Here is a 13,787-nt window from a genome sequence, read left to right as displayed (position 1 = left end):
CGTCCCTTGGAGCGGCTGACAGCGGAAGGCTCCTGTGTGCCCTCCCGCTAGGAGTCCCACGGTGGTCCTGAGTACAGGCGCTTCGGGGGGTTAATGAGGAATGGCGGCTGAAATCTCTGCCTTTCCAGCTGGCTCTCCTCAGTCAGTTCTTCAGCCGGCTGCTCTTTCTTGCCCCTGGCGTTCTGGGGCTTGGTGGGCCTCTCCTGTCCCTGGGTCCCCTTGATAGAGCTCTTTGACTAGCACCTAAGGGCAGCGTGCCGTCGCAGTTGTTAAAGACCCTCTGCCTGAGCTGCTGGGGTGTCAGCATCTCTCTCCAGACTCCCGGGGGTAGCACCGTGGGGCTCGTCTGCTTGTCGGGGACATTTACCCTGTGCATAGCGGAGCCACTGGAAGTGGTAAGGGCAGGTCCCTCGGAGCAGCCGAAACGAGGAGTTTCGGGGCTTAGCGCTGAGAATCGGACAGGCTGTGCCGGATCCGGAGTAACTGCTGCCCTCTGTCGCCAGGGAGAACAACCCGACGCTGGTGGAGGTGCTGGAGGGGGTGGTGCGGCTCCCCGAATCGGTGCACACGGCTGTGCGCTACACCAGCATCGAGCTGGTGGGAGAAATGAGCGAAGTCGTGGACAGAAACCCTCAGTTCCTAGGTGAGTCCCGCCACTGCTGCCAGCTCGGTCTGTGTACTTCAGCTGGCTCCCCTGCGGGCTCACTGCAGGGCTCACAAACCCGCTTGCCTCAGCTTCATTATCTGCCTTTTGCACCCGTTCAACCCAGCATCAGCTTGTGGGTTCTTCCCTTCCCAGATCCCGTCCTGGGGTATTTGATGAAAGGTCTGTGTGAGAAGACCCTGGCCTCTGCTGCTGCCAAAGCCATTCACAACATCTGCTCAGTCTGCCGGGACCATATGGCTCAGCACTTTAATGGCCTCCTAGAGATCGCGCGCTCCCTGGACTCCTTCATGCTCTCTCCGGAGGCGGCGGTGGGACTCCTGAAAGGTATTTGCTGCCGGGTCGAGGGTAGCGCAGTCCCCCTTGCCACCCCTCAGGTGAGCGAGCTCTGGCCAAAGCTGGGATTGTCCAGCCGTGTTCTTGGCCCAAAGGCGATTTTTTTTAAATTTGTTTCAAGGAAGCTGGGTGAGAATCCGTTCAGTTGCGCTCAGCTCTGATGAGGAAGAGAGAGACAAGCGACTGCCACTCTCGGTTCAGCCACCCTCAAGTAGGGATGTAAAACCCACTGAGTTAGGTGTAACCGTTCAGCCAACTAACCGGGGCAGAGGACAGGCTGGAGCACCCCTGCCCCCGGCACTCCTGGGCCAGGCCTGTTGTGGACGAGGGCTGCTCCTGCTGCATCGGAGCGCCTCACGGCAGCAACAGGCCACACAAGGCAGGAGCCATCCCCTGCCCTCAGAAGGTGGCAGTCGCTCCAGCCCCCACTGGTTTACCATAAACCATAAGTCTCATCCCTTAGGGTGAGACAAGTTGAACATTAACATCCCTACTCTAAAGGCTGGTAGAACAGACATACAAATATGTAGCGACAGTGACCCCATTTATATAGTTTAATAGTTCTGAGTTCCTGGAAGTCTGCTTGTGCAGTGGAAAACTGAGTCGTCGTGTTCCTGGAGAGGGATAGATCTGCAGCGTTTAATGTGAATTCTTCAATGTGTGTTTAGTCATCCGCTCACATTAGGGTATTAAAGCAATGAGCTGGTTTTCATAAATACATTTATCGATGTATATCATTAGCCGCTGAATTGCTTGTGCAACTGTTATATGACTTGCTTTAAAGATTTGCAGAACCTTGCTTTTTTTTAAAGAGTTGTGGGTGATCCTAGCACCTGGGCTGCCTGGAGGATTTCAGTTTTCTTTAAAGCTGGTGTCCAGGCAGTTTGAATACTCAAAGACTGCAACTGCAGACTGTTAGATTAAGTAGTTAGGTCATGGAAATGTGAAGATTTCCAATATCTGGCTCAGTATCTGGATGGCGGTTGGTTTCAAGCGGAGCGCTGCAAGGCTTGGTTCTGGGGCCGGTGTTGTTCAACATCTTTATTAATGACCTGGATGAGGGACTGGGTTGCACCCTCAGCAAGTTTGCAGATGACACAAAACTAGGGGGAGAGGTAGATATGTTGAAAGATAGAGAGAGAATCCAGAGTGACCTGGATAAATTGGAGGATTGAGCCAAAAGAAATCTGATGCAGTTGAACAAGGAGAAGTGTAGAGTCCTGCACCTGGGGCAGAAGAATCCCAAGCATTGTTATAGGCTGGGGACCGACTGGCTCATCAGCGGTATAGCAGAAAAGGACCTAGGGGTCATGGTGGATGAAAGGCTGGATATGAGTAAACAGTGTGCCCTTGTAGCCAAGAAGGCTAATGGCATACTAGGGTGCATTAGGAGGAGCATTTTGAGCAGATCTAGAGAAGTGGTTATTCCCCTCTCTTCGGCACTGGTGAGGCCACATCTGGAATATTGTGTCCAGTTTTGGGCTCCCCCCAGTATAAAAAGGATGTGGATGTGCTGGAGCAAGTTCAGCGGAGGGCAAAAAAATGATGAAGGGGCTGGGGCATGTGACCTATGAGGAGAGGCTGAGGAATTTGGGCTTGTTAGTTTGCAGAAGAGAAGACTGAGGGGTGATTTAATAGCAGCCTTCAACTTCCTGTAGGGGAGCTCTAAAGAGGAGGATGAGAAACTGTTCTCAGCGGTGTCAGATGGCAGAACAAGGAGCAATGGTCAGAAGCTGAAGAGGGGGAGGTGTAGGTTAGATATTAAACTACTTCCCCAAGAAGGTGGCGAAGCACTGAAATGCGTTACTTAGAGACATGGTGGGGATTCTCCATCCCTAGAGGATTTTAAGTCCCGGCTGGACAAGGTCCTGGCTGGGATGACTTAGTGGGGGTTGATCCTGCTTGAAGCAGGGGGCTGGACTAGATGACCTCCTGAGGTCCCTTGCAGCCATAGGATTCTAAGATGCCAAGAGTGACATTGTACCTGGGCATGTCAAAGACAGGTACCACTGGCCATGTGTTTCTGGTTTAATATGCCATGCCCTATGGCTGCCTGCGTGTGCTCTGCTTTATATTGTAAAACCCATGCTAGCAAACTTGCAGGGTGTGTGAAATCTTCACGTTTCCATTTCCTAACTATGTAACCTAACAGTCTGCAGTCACAGTCTTTGAGTACTCAAACTGCCTAGACACGAGAGTTACAGAAAACTGAAATTACCTCCAGGCAGCCCAGGCGCTAGGATTACTGGCAACTCTTTAAAAAAGCAACGTTCTGCAAATGTGTATTCATGACTCCTGCTGTTTCAGTCTTAACTCTGGCATTCCTGAGTCATGCCTAACTGCGTCCCTCATGTTTCAGTAACAAAGCCGGTGTATAATTTTGTTCGTGCCCTGGGTACATTTAAGGGTGCGACACTGTTGTAACTGCTGGGCCTCACAATAATATGGAGTCGTGTGGCAATGCCAGCATCTTTGGATTTTATCTGCACTCTAAGACCCCTAAAATGTTGCAGCCATGCTTCTGTCATAAGCCTTTGCTCTTTGAGGGAGTTACGTGCCACGCTGTTAGCCATGGCGTTGAACGGTGATCAGTTTCAGTGTCTGATCAAAACGAAGTGGCAGTGCCAAGTGTGGTACGTGCGAAGAAATGTGGTTTAGCTGCGGGGTAATAACTTAATGACTTCACGTCCCATCAGAGACGTGTGAATACTACGAGATGGTTTTTCCGGCTGCGTGCAGGGAGATTTTTCAGTTGACCCACTTCAGCCATCTCCCTGTGGGGAAACGTGTTCATTTAGTGTCTGAAACTGACTAGACTCCACCCACGCGTCTCCCTGAATAATTTTTTTTTGTTTTTTCTTCTTGCTTTGCAGGGACAGCATTGGTTCTTGCCCGGCTACCCTTGGAAAAGATAGCAGAGTGCCTCAGCGAACTGTGCGCCGTGCAGGTGATGGCGCTGAAAAAGGTACGTTTGAGGTGTCACCAGTGCAGAGTTTCTGCCCGGTTATGCGCCTGGTTCAGTTATGCCAGTCTTCGGTGGGGATTTTCCCTGTGTTGCTTGGTTTTCGCTGTGGCTGCAGCGTTCTGGAAGGTCCCTAGTGCTGAGCAACTTACTGCTCTGAGTGCCGGCAAGTAATGGGGAGCAAATAATGTGAAACGATCTGCAAACGCAGCATCACAACTTCAGCTGGTACACGCAGCTGCAACTCGCTGGCATCTGCCTCTGCGCAGATTGATGCCGGCCGAGGGACTGGTTCAGAGGGGGGCACAGTAAGCTCAAACAGGTGTAAGAACCGGATTTGCAGGACACATGGAACTGCTGGACATACGTGAGCTGGTTTTCTGGTAGCCCAAGGGCTGTATCCGGTGTGCATGAAACGCAGCCAATTGCAGCTTTTGTGCATCTTGGATATGGAACCAGGCTCCTCGCATGGCAGCTCCCCGCATGCAGTGTTTCATCTTCATTTGAGTTGCTTCTGCCAGGGTCAAGATGGAACAGTGCCTGCTGGTATCTGCAGTCTCCAGGGTCTGGCCCTCCAGGCGGTGATTGTGGGCCGCTCTTTGCTCAGCTCTGAAGCTTAGATAGCCCAAGCTGCCTTTTCGTTTGGAGTCTTGGCTGGAGGGCAGATACTAGGCAGGGATGGGATGGGATGGAATGTGAGGAAGGGGCAGCTGAGGAGGCATGAGATGGTCCCGTTCGTCATTCCAAAAAGGACCCGCTATTTTGGAGCTAGGCGGCTGAGTGGCTGCATGGGTGTGGACACAGCATTCGGTGCGGTGTGATGTGCAGAGGTTAGTAACTGGAGAGGAGCACGCGCCCGCTGTCCATCTCTTCCTGCAGGGCTTTGCTTTGCGGCTGTCAGAGATCCCGGCCGAGGCAGCTCTGGATGCCCTGTGGGAAAAGCCCCTCTCGTCTTATGCAGTGAGACTGCTCACCACAGGTCTCTGACGAGCCCTGTTCCTGTGTCTCTCCTTCAGGCTCCCAACGGGACCGTCCCCGTGTCTGGCCTGCTGCTAGGAGCAGGCGAGGTTTCTGGTTGGCTTTGGCCGGAGCCTGGGGCGTGTGGCGCATGTCCATTCCCTGTGGGACGGGAACAAGGCGCTGTGCTCTCGGGCCAGGGGCCGTTTGGAAGGGAGCACTGAGTGGTCTCTGACACCCTGACTGCTTTTGTTTGTTCCCCCAGCTGCTGTCTCAGGAGCTGAGCAACGGCCTGTCCTCAGACCCCACCGTGCCCCTTGATCGACTTGCTGTCATATTTAGGTAAGAAGGGAGGGGAGAGCCCTGCGGGGGGCTGGTTGGGGCCTACTGCTCTCTCTAGATCAACCTAAAATTCCTGAGCCTGCAAGAAACTGTCCCTCCCCGAGGCCTGTAAAACCGCCCATGTTAGTCCACGGAGGACGCTCATGTGTCTGGAGTCGGCACGTTCGCGACAGCAGCGGGTGTTGGGCTGTGCGATGTTCTCCCCCCACCCCCCTGCTGTGCTGAGCCTCCAGCCCAGGAGACTCAGGGCAAAACAGACCAGCTGCCTCTCCGGTTCCTTCTCACTGCCCCAGGGCCTGGAGCTTTGGCTTCCTTTACTCTTCCAGGGAGTCACTGCTCCGTCTCTTGCGGGGTTCAGTTGTACTCAGTAGCTTTAGCTGAGGTGGGTGGTTACATTCCCTGCTCCCCGTTATGGGCGCTTACCCTTTGGAGCTGCTCACTCGGCCCCTTCTCAGTCAGTACCGCCAGCGCAGCCTTGGGGACCTCGCCCCCCAGCAAGGTGCACTGGCCACTGCCCTTTCCCCAGCCGGACCTGTGAGGAGTGGGAACTTCATTTGAAGGAGCACTTCGTGGACAAGGTCAGGAGCCTGCGGCTAGAGCGCCCGGCCAGGGATCCCCGTACCTGGGCCCGACTTGGCAAGGCACATGCCTCCGGCACCCACAGCTGCCTGCCTGGGTCTGGTCAGGTGGCCAGGAGAGCGCTCGGAAGCACCTGAGCAAACCCTACTCTGAATCTACTTCAGAGAGGCCCAGTCCAGCCCGGCTGAAGTCTAGCCAGTCTTTGCTCAACCCACGGCCTGCGCGCGCTCAGGCATGGCAGGAAGGGCCACAAACAAGGGCCCCAGTGGGACCAGACCATGCTCCGCCAACAGCCGTGCCTCTGGTACCAGCTGAGCCTAAGCTCTGGCAAAAGGCAGCCGCAGAGTGCCTTGGCCACCAGCAGGTACCGGTACTGCTGCCACCCGGCCACCAGCAGGTACCGGTGCTGCCGCCGCCGCCGCCGCCGCCACCTCGCCGCCCGGCCACCAGCAGGTACCGGTACCGCCGCCGCCGCCTCGCCGCCCGGCCACCAGCAGGTACTGGTACCGCCGCTGCCGCCGCCGCCACCTCGCCGCCCGGCCACCAGCAGGTACCGCTACCGCCGCCGCAGCCTCACCGCCCAGCCACCAGCAGGTACCAGTTACCGCCGCCACCTCGCCGCCCGTCCACCAGCTCTAACTTCTCCAGCACTGCTGGCTCTGGCAGACAGGCCTGTGGATATTCAGGGCTGTGCAGAATCTTGTACTACAGCTCTCCAGGGTCCCCAGCCTCTGTCCTCATACGGCCCTTCCCTTGGGGGGAGGGGTTGACCCCACCAGGGGATGCAGCTTGCTGGAGGAAGTGGTCTTCCATTCCATTGCCCCGGCAGCGTTTTCCTGCGGTGGGGCTCTGTTCTGCCAGGGGATTCAGAACTGATGTTTTTTCATTAGGCATCTGACTCACCCCAGGAACCGACATCTCTTCCTCCCAGGGCACCCTTCCCAGACGAGGGACCCAGACTGCTGGAACCAACGCCCCTCTCTTTCATTACCTGCCTCAGAACAGACCTCCACAGCCTCCGTGTCATCCCTCTTATGGTCTGTTATGGGCTGTGGGACCTGGGCCACCTTCCAAAGTCAACGTAATCTGTGAGAGGGCATCAGTCCATCCCTCCTCTGCAAGAGGGCAGCCAGAGCTTCCTCTGACCCCAAAGAAGAGTAGGATCTGGTGGTCCCAGTGAGACTGTCCTCACGTCCAGGTGAAGTGGTTACTCTGATACCAGCGTCCCCCGAACGACTGTTAACAGTTCCAGGAACAGCGGGGGAAGGTTACAGAGAGGCACAGATCTCCCTTGAGGATGTTTAGGAACCTCAGCATAAACTCCAGGATGTTCTCCAATCATCTGGATCCAGCCGGATAGCACTTCTGTTATGAATGAGCTGGAACAGTGGCCCGGCCCAGCCACTTGCTCCCCTCCCTAAGAGAGCAGAAAACGCTCACTATCCTCTCCCAGCCAAAGTGGGATTTCTCTTTTCTCCTCCCGCTCCTAACCTGGTTGTCCAGACCGCCATGCGTCCTAGACCTCCTCCAGTCCATAAAGAAGGGTACATGCGTTGATTTGACTGGGGAGCAAGGTCTTCCTTTCTGGTAGGCTTCGGTTCAGAATAACCAATTACCGGCACTGTTGGGAAGGTCTGATTAGTTGAGCTCTTCCAAACTCCTGGACTCGGACAAGCTGCCACGGTAGGATGGAGCTCCATTTGAGGCTCTCCGTGAGGAAGGCAAGTTCATTCTCAGGACCACTCTTCTGGCAGCAGTAGATGCAGCACTGAATCGTGGCTTCATGGATACTCAGGAAGAAGGGCAGCTGGGGACCCATCTTCCATCTGTGTCATCTCAACCACTTTTAGTCACAGACTGGCTGTTTGCATGGTCACAGCGGCATCTCTGGCTCCATCCCTGGGGAAGGGCACACAGGGAGCAGCTCACATTATGGACAAACTTGCCTCTAGTCGGCAACAGTGAGGCCACATCTGGAGTACTGCGTCCAGTTCCCTCTTTCCCCTCCCCTGAAGGGATGTGGACAAAATGGGATGAATTCAGCGGAGGGCAGTGAAAATGGTTAGGAGGCTGGAGCATGTGACTTCTGAGGAGCAGCTGAGGGAACTGGGCTTCCTTAGTCTGCAGAAGAGAAGAGTGAGGCAGGATTTGAGAGCAACCTTCAACTTCCTGGAGGGAGGCTCTGAAGAGGGTGGAGAAAGGCTGCTCCCACTGGTAGCAGATGACAGAACAGGAGCAATGGTCTCAAGCTGCAGTGGGGGAGGTCCGGGAGGGCAGTGAATCGCTGAAATGGGTTACCGAGGGAGGTGGTGGCCTTTCCATCCTGGGTAGTTTTGAAGTCCCAGCTTGATGAAGCCCTGGCTGGGATGATTTACTTGGGGTTGTGTGATGGGGTTCAGGGGTCCCCCTGCACTGCACCCCATCCGCTGGCAGGAGTGACTCTCACTCAGCAGGTACAATAGGAGGTTTATTAGGCACCAGATGCCCAGTTTCTCACAGAAGCGTCAGTACAGCAGTCAGTCATTCCAACCCGTCCTGGGGAGAGGAGCCCGAGGGGTGCCCCTCTGGGGTGTAGCTTCCCCCCTCGCCAGGCTGGCTGCCTTCCAGCTCCCTCTTCCCTCCAGCCTCCTCTTTGTTCAGGGCAGAGGTGTTACTTGCAAGCCCAGGTTATAGCCCCAGGGTCATCCTTAGCCACCGGGAGCTGCTCTGCTTGTCTCTCACATCCAGCCTGAGTCTCACACATGCACTCCCCCCACTCCATCACAGGTTGGTCCTGCACTGGGTGGAGGCTTGGACTAGAGGACCTTGAGGTCTCTTCCAGCCCTAATCTTCCACAGTTCTATGACATTTGCCTCACTCAGATATTGTCTTAGGTTCATGGTGACCCCTGACGATTTTCAGTACACAGTGCTTCAGTTTGGTCTTGCTTCTGCCTTCAGAGTCTCTAAGGGTTTTTTTGGTTGTAGCAGCACATATGAGGTGTCCTGGCTTCACTGTCTTTCCCTGTTTCCATGTCATTGCCAAAACACATCAGGAAGCTTCTGGGTCATTTATCATTACTTCGACTCCTGCCTGCCCTAGGGGTTGTCATAGAACCACAGGGCTGGAAGGGACCTCAGGAGGTCATCTAATCCAGCTTCAAGTAGGATCAACCCCCACTTAAGTCATCCCAGCCAGGATCTTGTCCAGCCAGGACTTAAAAACCTCCAGGGATGGAGATTCCACCACCTTTCTAGGCAACGCATTCCAGTGCTTCACCACCCTCCTGGTGAAGTAGCTTTTCCTAATATCCAACCTAGACCTCCCGCTCTGTAACTTCACACCATTGCTCCTTGTTCTGCCTTCTGACAACACCGAGAACAGTTTCTCACACTCCTCTTTAGCGCTCCGCTTCAGGAAGTTGAAAGCTGCTATCAAATCACGCCTCAGCCTCTCCCCATAGGTCATGTCCTTCAGCCCCTTAATAAATTTTGTTGCCCATCACTGAACCTGCTCCAGCATATCCACTCCTTTTTGTACTAGGGGGCCCAAAACTGGACACAGTATTCCAGGTGTGGTCTCACCAGTGCTGAACAGAGGGGAAAAACCACTTCTCTAAATCTAGTCATAAACTCGGAAAAGTCAGCATCACCTTGGACTTCACATTGTGGCTCAAAGTCAGTCCCACCAAGGGCTTATCCGCTAGCGTAAGTCCCAAGCCCTGAATGATCTTGTACAGCAGGTCATGAACCATCCTCGACCACCAGCCAGAAGGTTTCCGTCCTGGGATGCATGGCTTCGTGTGTGCTTATCACACTGGTTGCCAGACTCCATCTTCATTGCCTGCAGCCGTGGCTCAGAACAGCGTACGACCAACCAACAGCCCACGGACACCATAGGAACCCTTCCCTCCACCCTACTCCGAGCAGTCTCATCCCCACGGAGGAAACATCCCCACCAGCCACGCAAGGACGCGCCCTGACTGTCCCTCAGAAGCGACAACAGTTTCATTGTGTTTGCACCCTAAGCTCACCCCCAAAAAAGTTTTTCACCTGAACCCGTGAGGCCACCCAGCTGTCTCTTCCGCAGCTCCACACGGCTGAAAGAGAGGAGGTTCTCGACACGCCTTGGCCTTTCACGCGCCCAAGGGTGGTCAGAAACAGCCCTGGCTGTTTAGCCCTGTAGCGGGAAGAGTCCAAGGACAAGCTTTATCTTCGGAGGTTCTCCTGATGGCCTCTTACTCTCTTGGCAAGCTAATCTTCCCCCTTCGTGCTCCCTCCTGCCTTGAGGGCTTCTGCTTAGTCTCACCCGGGAGTGGGGATACATGTAGGGACCCACACTAGCGTTCCCAGTCAGCTGAGCACCATGGGGAGATTCAGATGCCGCCTAGCTGATTCGCAGAGCGCCGGCAGCCTGTGTTTCTGTTGGGGGTGCACATCATCACATGCCTTGGTGTGAATAGCAAAATTTATTCCACCCATGGGTGGAAACAATTAGGGGGAGCATTGACCAACACTTAGTTACTTACCTTGGAGTACCTGGCGGCTCGCTGATCTGTGTGGTTCCCTGGCTGCATTCTGCTCCCCCCAGCTCCTTCCCCTCCTGTATTCACCGGAGAGGGAACTGGTGAGGTGCTTGGTCTGCTCTGCCCTGTGCCTGCTCAGCGGGATACAGCTCTCGAAGGCCCTGCCGGTGCTACCAGGTAAGTAACGTTCTCTGCTGTGGAGAGGACCAGGCCAGCTCGTGTTCCCTGCTGCAGCGCCGTGCCTTTCTCATCTGGGCCCTGGTTCGAGTATAGCCCAACCAGTGAGATGTGCTGGTGTCCCCTATGCCGCAGGCCTACTGCCCCAGAGGTGTTGCTCCCGCATCCTCTAGTCTCACCTTGTCAAAGACACGAAACAGGCAAAATCCCCCCTCCCCCAAGAGTGGTTTCTCCCAAGGTGCGAGGGACCCTTGGACTCTCTCCGAGCTTACGTTGTACCTGTCCTGGGGGTGACTGGAGGCCCCCCGGTGGCCAGGGCTCCCCTGGCACTGAGTTAACACCTCCTAGCTCACCCTGAAAGGCCTTTAACCCTCTCTTGCTTTTCCCAGGCATACCAACCCCATTGTAGAAAACGGCCAGACCCATCCGTGCCAAAAAGTCATCCAGGAAGTAAGTGACCATTGGTGGCAGGCCTGGGGCCTGCCCCTCACCAGGAACAGGGGCCGATCCAGACCCCACGGCACAGCCTGGGCTTTGGGCTGGTGAACAGGAGTGAGCCTTGCGTGCAGTCGCTGTATTTAGTGACCGCCCTGTCGCTGGAGCAGGAGCCTGAAAGGCCAGCGGGCCGTATCCTGGTCGCGCTCTCCCCGGCTTAGGAAATTAAGGCAGACCTGGAACAGAGCTGTCTAGCCCCTGGGAGATCCGGGGCTGACTGACTCCCTGGGAGAGCCGAGCTCACGGCGTACGCAGGAAGGGGTCCGTCCACCAAGTGCCCACCCCGGGGGGGCCTGGGAGCTGGGTGCACCCGAGGGAGATGAATGGCCAGGAGAGCCGGGACCGGGGGGGGTGCTGAGTACCTGTGGGGTCCCTCCTGCATCTCTCTAACCCTCCCCGTCGTCCGTGCTCAGATCTGGCCGGTCCTGTCGGAGACCCTGAACAAGCACCGTGCAGATAACCGCATCGTGGAGCGCTGCTGCCGGTGCTTGCGTTTCGCTGTCCGCTGCGTGGGCAAGGGGTCGGCGGCCCTGCTGCAGCCGCTGGTCACGCAGGTGAGTGAGCCTCGCGGGACGTGCCTAGCGACCGCCCGGCTGGCTTTGTGCAGTTGGTCTGTTGGCACCAGGCCCTTTGTGCACCCCCAGGCTGAGCGTCTCCCCTCAGCCAAGTGCTGCTCGCAGAGCCCTGAGTGAGATGTGCAGCCCCAGGCCGGCTGGGAAGTCTGGGTCTGTTAAGTGTCCGTGTGACAGAAACGCCTGTAGATAAGCCCAGTGCACCAGGGAGCTCCGCCCAGGTGTGAGCCCCCGGACACGTCCTGGTTGTTGCTTGGTGAATGCCGGGGCCAGGCGAGAGGAAGCCCTGCCACCTTCATGCATACCCGTGCTGCTGCTCTCATGGCCGGGAAGCCAACCCTGCTGGCGGCAGCTGGGGTCGGAAGGGAGCCCCGGCTCCTCAGACTGCTGAGGACAAGACCAGCCCAGTGCCGGGCCAGGCATAGGCCTGGGTCGGGGGCAGGCTGGCGCATTGAGTACAGTGCTCCCGGCCTGAGGTGTTTGGGCTGGGGAGGCTGTGGTGACGGCTCCAGGTTCGCAAGCCCCCATAGCATGTGGGGGGTAAAGGGCTCCCAGGGCTAGTGCAGGTGTTCTCAGACTTCATTGCACTGCGAGGCCAGTGGGGGACCGAGCCCTGCTGCCCCGGGCTGGGGAGCCAAAGCCCGAGCCCTACTCCTAGGAGCTGGGGGGTCTCACAGCTGAAGCTCAAGGGCTCTGCCACCTGGGCTGAAGCTCTCAGGCTTTGGCTTCAGCCCTGGGCCCCGGCAAGTCTCAGCCCATTGTGGCCACCCCATTCAAAGGGTCACGACCCACCTGGGGTCCTGAGCCACGGTCTGAGAACCGCTGAGCTGGCGCGGGGCCCTTCCCGTTCCCAGAGCGCCGGGGCCAGGGCCCGCTCCCACGGGAGGTGTGCCTGGGCGTGGACCATCACTGGAGCAAGCCGCTGTGTCCTTGGCAGATGGTGAATGTCTACCAGGCCCACCAGCACTCCTGCTTCCTGTACCTCGGCAGCATCCTGGTGGATGAGTACGGGATGGAGGAAGGCTGCCGGCAAGGACTGCTAGACATGCTGCAGGTAGGTGCCCCCGAGGGCATGGCCAGGCCTGGTTATGCGCCCGACCTCCCTGCTCGGCTGCAGCGTCTGTGCCTCGTGTTCCCCCTGCAGCCGATGGGATCTGGCTCCCAGTGCCGCCTTTCCACACAGGTCTCCATTCCCAAGTCCTCCAGACCTTTGCCCTAATATTTCCGCCCTTCTGCCTGGGGAAGCCCAGTTGGCCCCCACAGCCAGGGTTAGTACAGGCTGAGCTCCCCCGCTGATGCCAGGGCCCTGCCTGCTGGGGGTGAGGGACCCGCCCCCCGGAGGCAGCAATTGTGAGCGCGCTGCCAGAGAGAGGCCTTGTGCTTTAACGCCTGAGTCAGCTTTGCAGGGCGGGCGGCTGAGCCTGGTTTTTGGCTCTTCGTCTGGAAGGAGCCCTGAGCTTTCCTAGCAGATGCTGGAGGGCTCGTCACCAGGAGTGCGTCTGTGGGGTCAGCTCGGCGCTGGGCCGGTGTCAGAGAGCTCCCTGCCCTGCCCCGCCCCACCCAGCGTGAGGCGGGAGGCCTTCAGCAGCAAACCGCTTCTCCCAGACCGTTCCCACCTTGTGTCCCCCTCAGGCCCAGGCCCTGAGGCTGGAGTCAGGGCACCTGGGGGCATCTCCCCTCTCTAAAGCAGGGATGCCCATTCCTGCCTCCCTGCGGCTTAGTTAGGGTTCGTCCCAGGCCTTGAACCCGGGCAGCGCTGGGTCCATGCACAGCTGCTCTCAGGCTGGGTGTGCTGGCTAGTCTGAGCCCCAGGAGCTGGGGAGGGAACGTGGAGGGCGGCTCGGCAAGGGTAGGTCACAGGTTGCAGTGCTCTGCTGCCAGCAGCCAGGAGCTCCAGCTTCCGCCCGCTTGTCCTGGACCCTGGGACGAACCTGGAGCGATGGCAGAGCACGTGTAGCCAGCCTCTGACCGCTCCCCTCGCCCTCCCAGGCACTGTGCCTGCCCACCTTCCAGCTCCTCGAGCAGCAGAACGGCCTTCAGAACCACCCCGACACCGTGGACGACCTCTTCCGGCTGGCCACCAGGTACCGCACACCGCCTCAGCCCCTCCGCTGCCTGGGGCCGGCTCCCTGGCGCCATCGGCAGGGGCTGAGCGCGTGGCAGGGCAGGTTGATGGCTTCCCGCAGGGCAGCTGCCACC

General features: G+C 57.3%; 1 protein-coding gene across 1 annotated transcript in view; it reads left to right on the top strand.

Moving 5' to 3' along the window:
• The window catches only part of TNPO3 (transportin 3), a 79,583-nt gene that overhangs the window by 56,199 nt on the left and 9,597 nt on the right, over window positions 1–13,787 (top strand). Inside the window, exons 11-18 of the mRNA XM_074976330.1 lie at window positions 504–643; window positions 800–991; window positions 3,874–3,965; window positions 5,185–5,261; window positions 10,911–10,971; window positions 11,430–11,570; window positions 12,526–12,642; window positions 13,578–13,672. Of these exons, the coding sequence (XP_074832431.1) occupies window positions 504–643; window positions 800–991; window positions 3,874–3,965; window positions 5,185–5,261; window positions 10,911–10,971; window positions 11,430–11,570; window positions 12,526–12,642; window positions 13,578–13,672 (915 nt within the window). The remainder of the gene's footprint in view (window positions 1–503; window positions 644–799; window positions 992–3,873; window positions 3,966–5,184; window positions 5,262–10,910; window positions 10,972–11,429; window positions 11,571–12,525; window positions 12,643–13,577; window positions 13,673–13,787) is intronic.

This window comes from Carettochelys insculpta, chromosome 1 (assembly GCF_033958435.1).
Source record: "Carettochelys insculpta isolate YL-2023 chromosome 1, ASM3395843v1, whole genome shotgun sequence".
NCBI lineage: Eukaryota > Metazoa > Chordata > Testudines > Carettochelyidae > Carettochelys > Carettochelys insculpta.
This window is presented reverse-complemented; position numbering and strand designations above follow the sequence as displayed.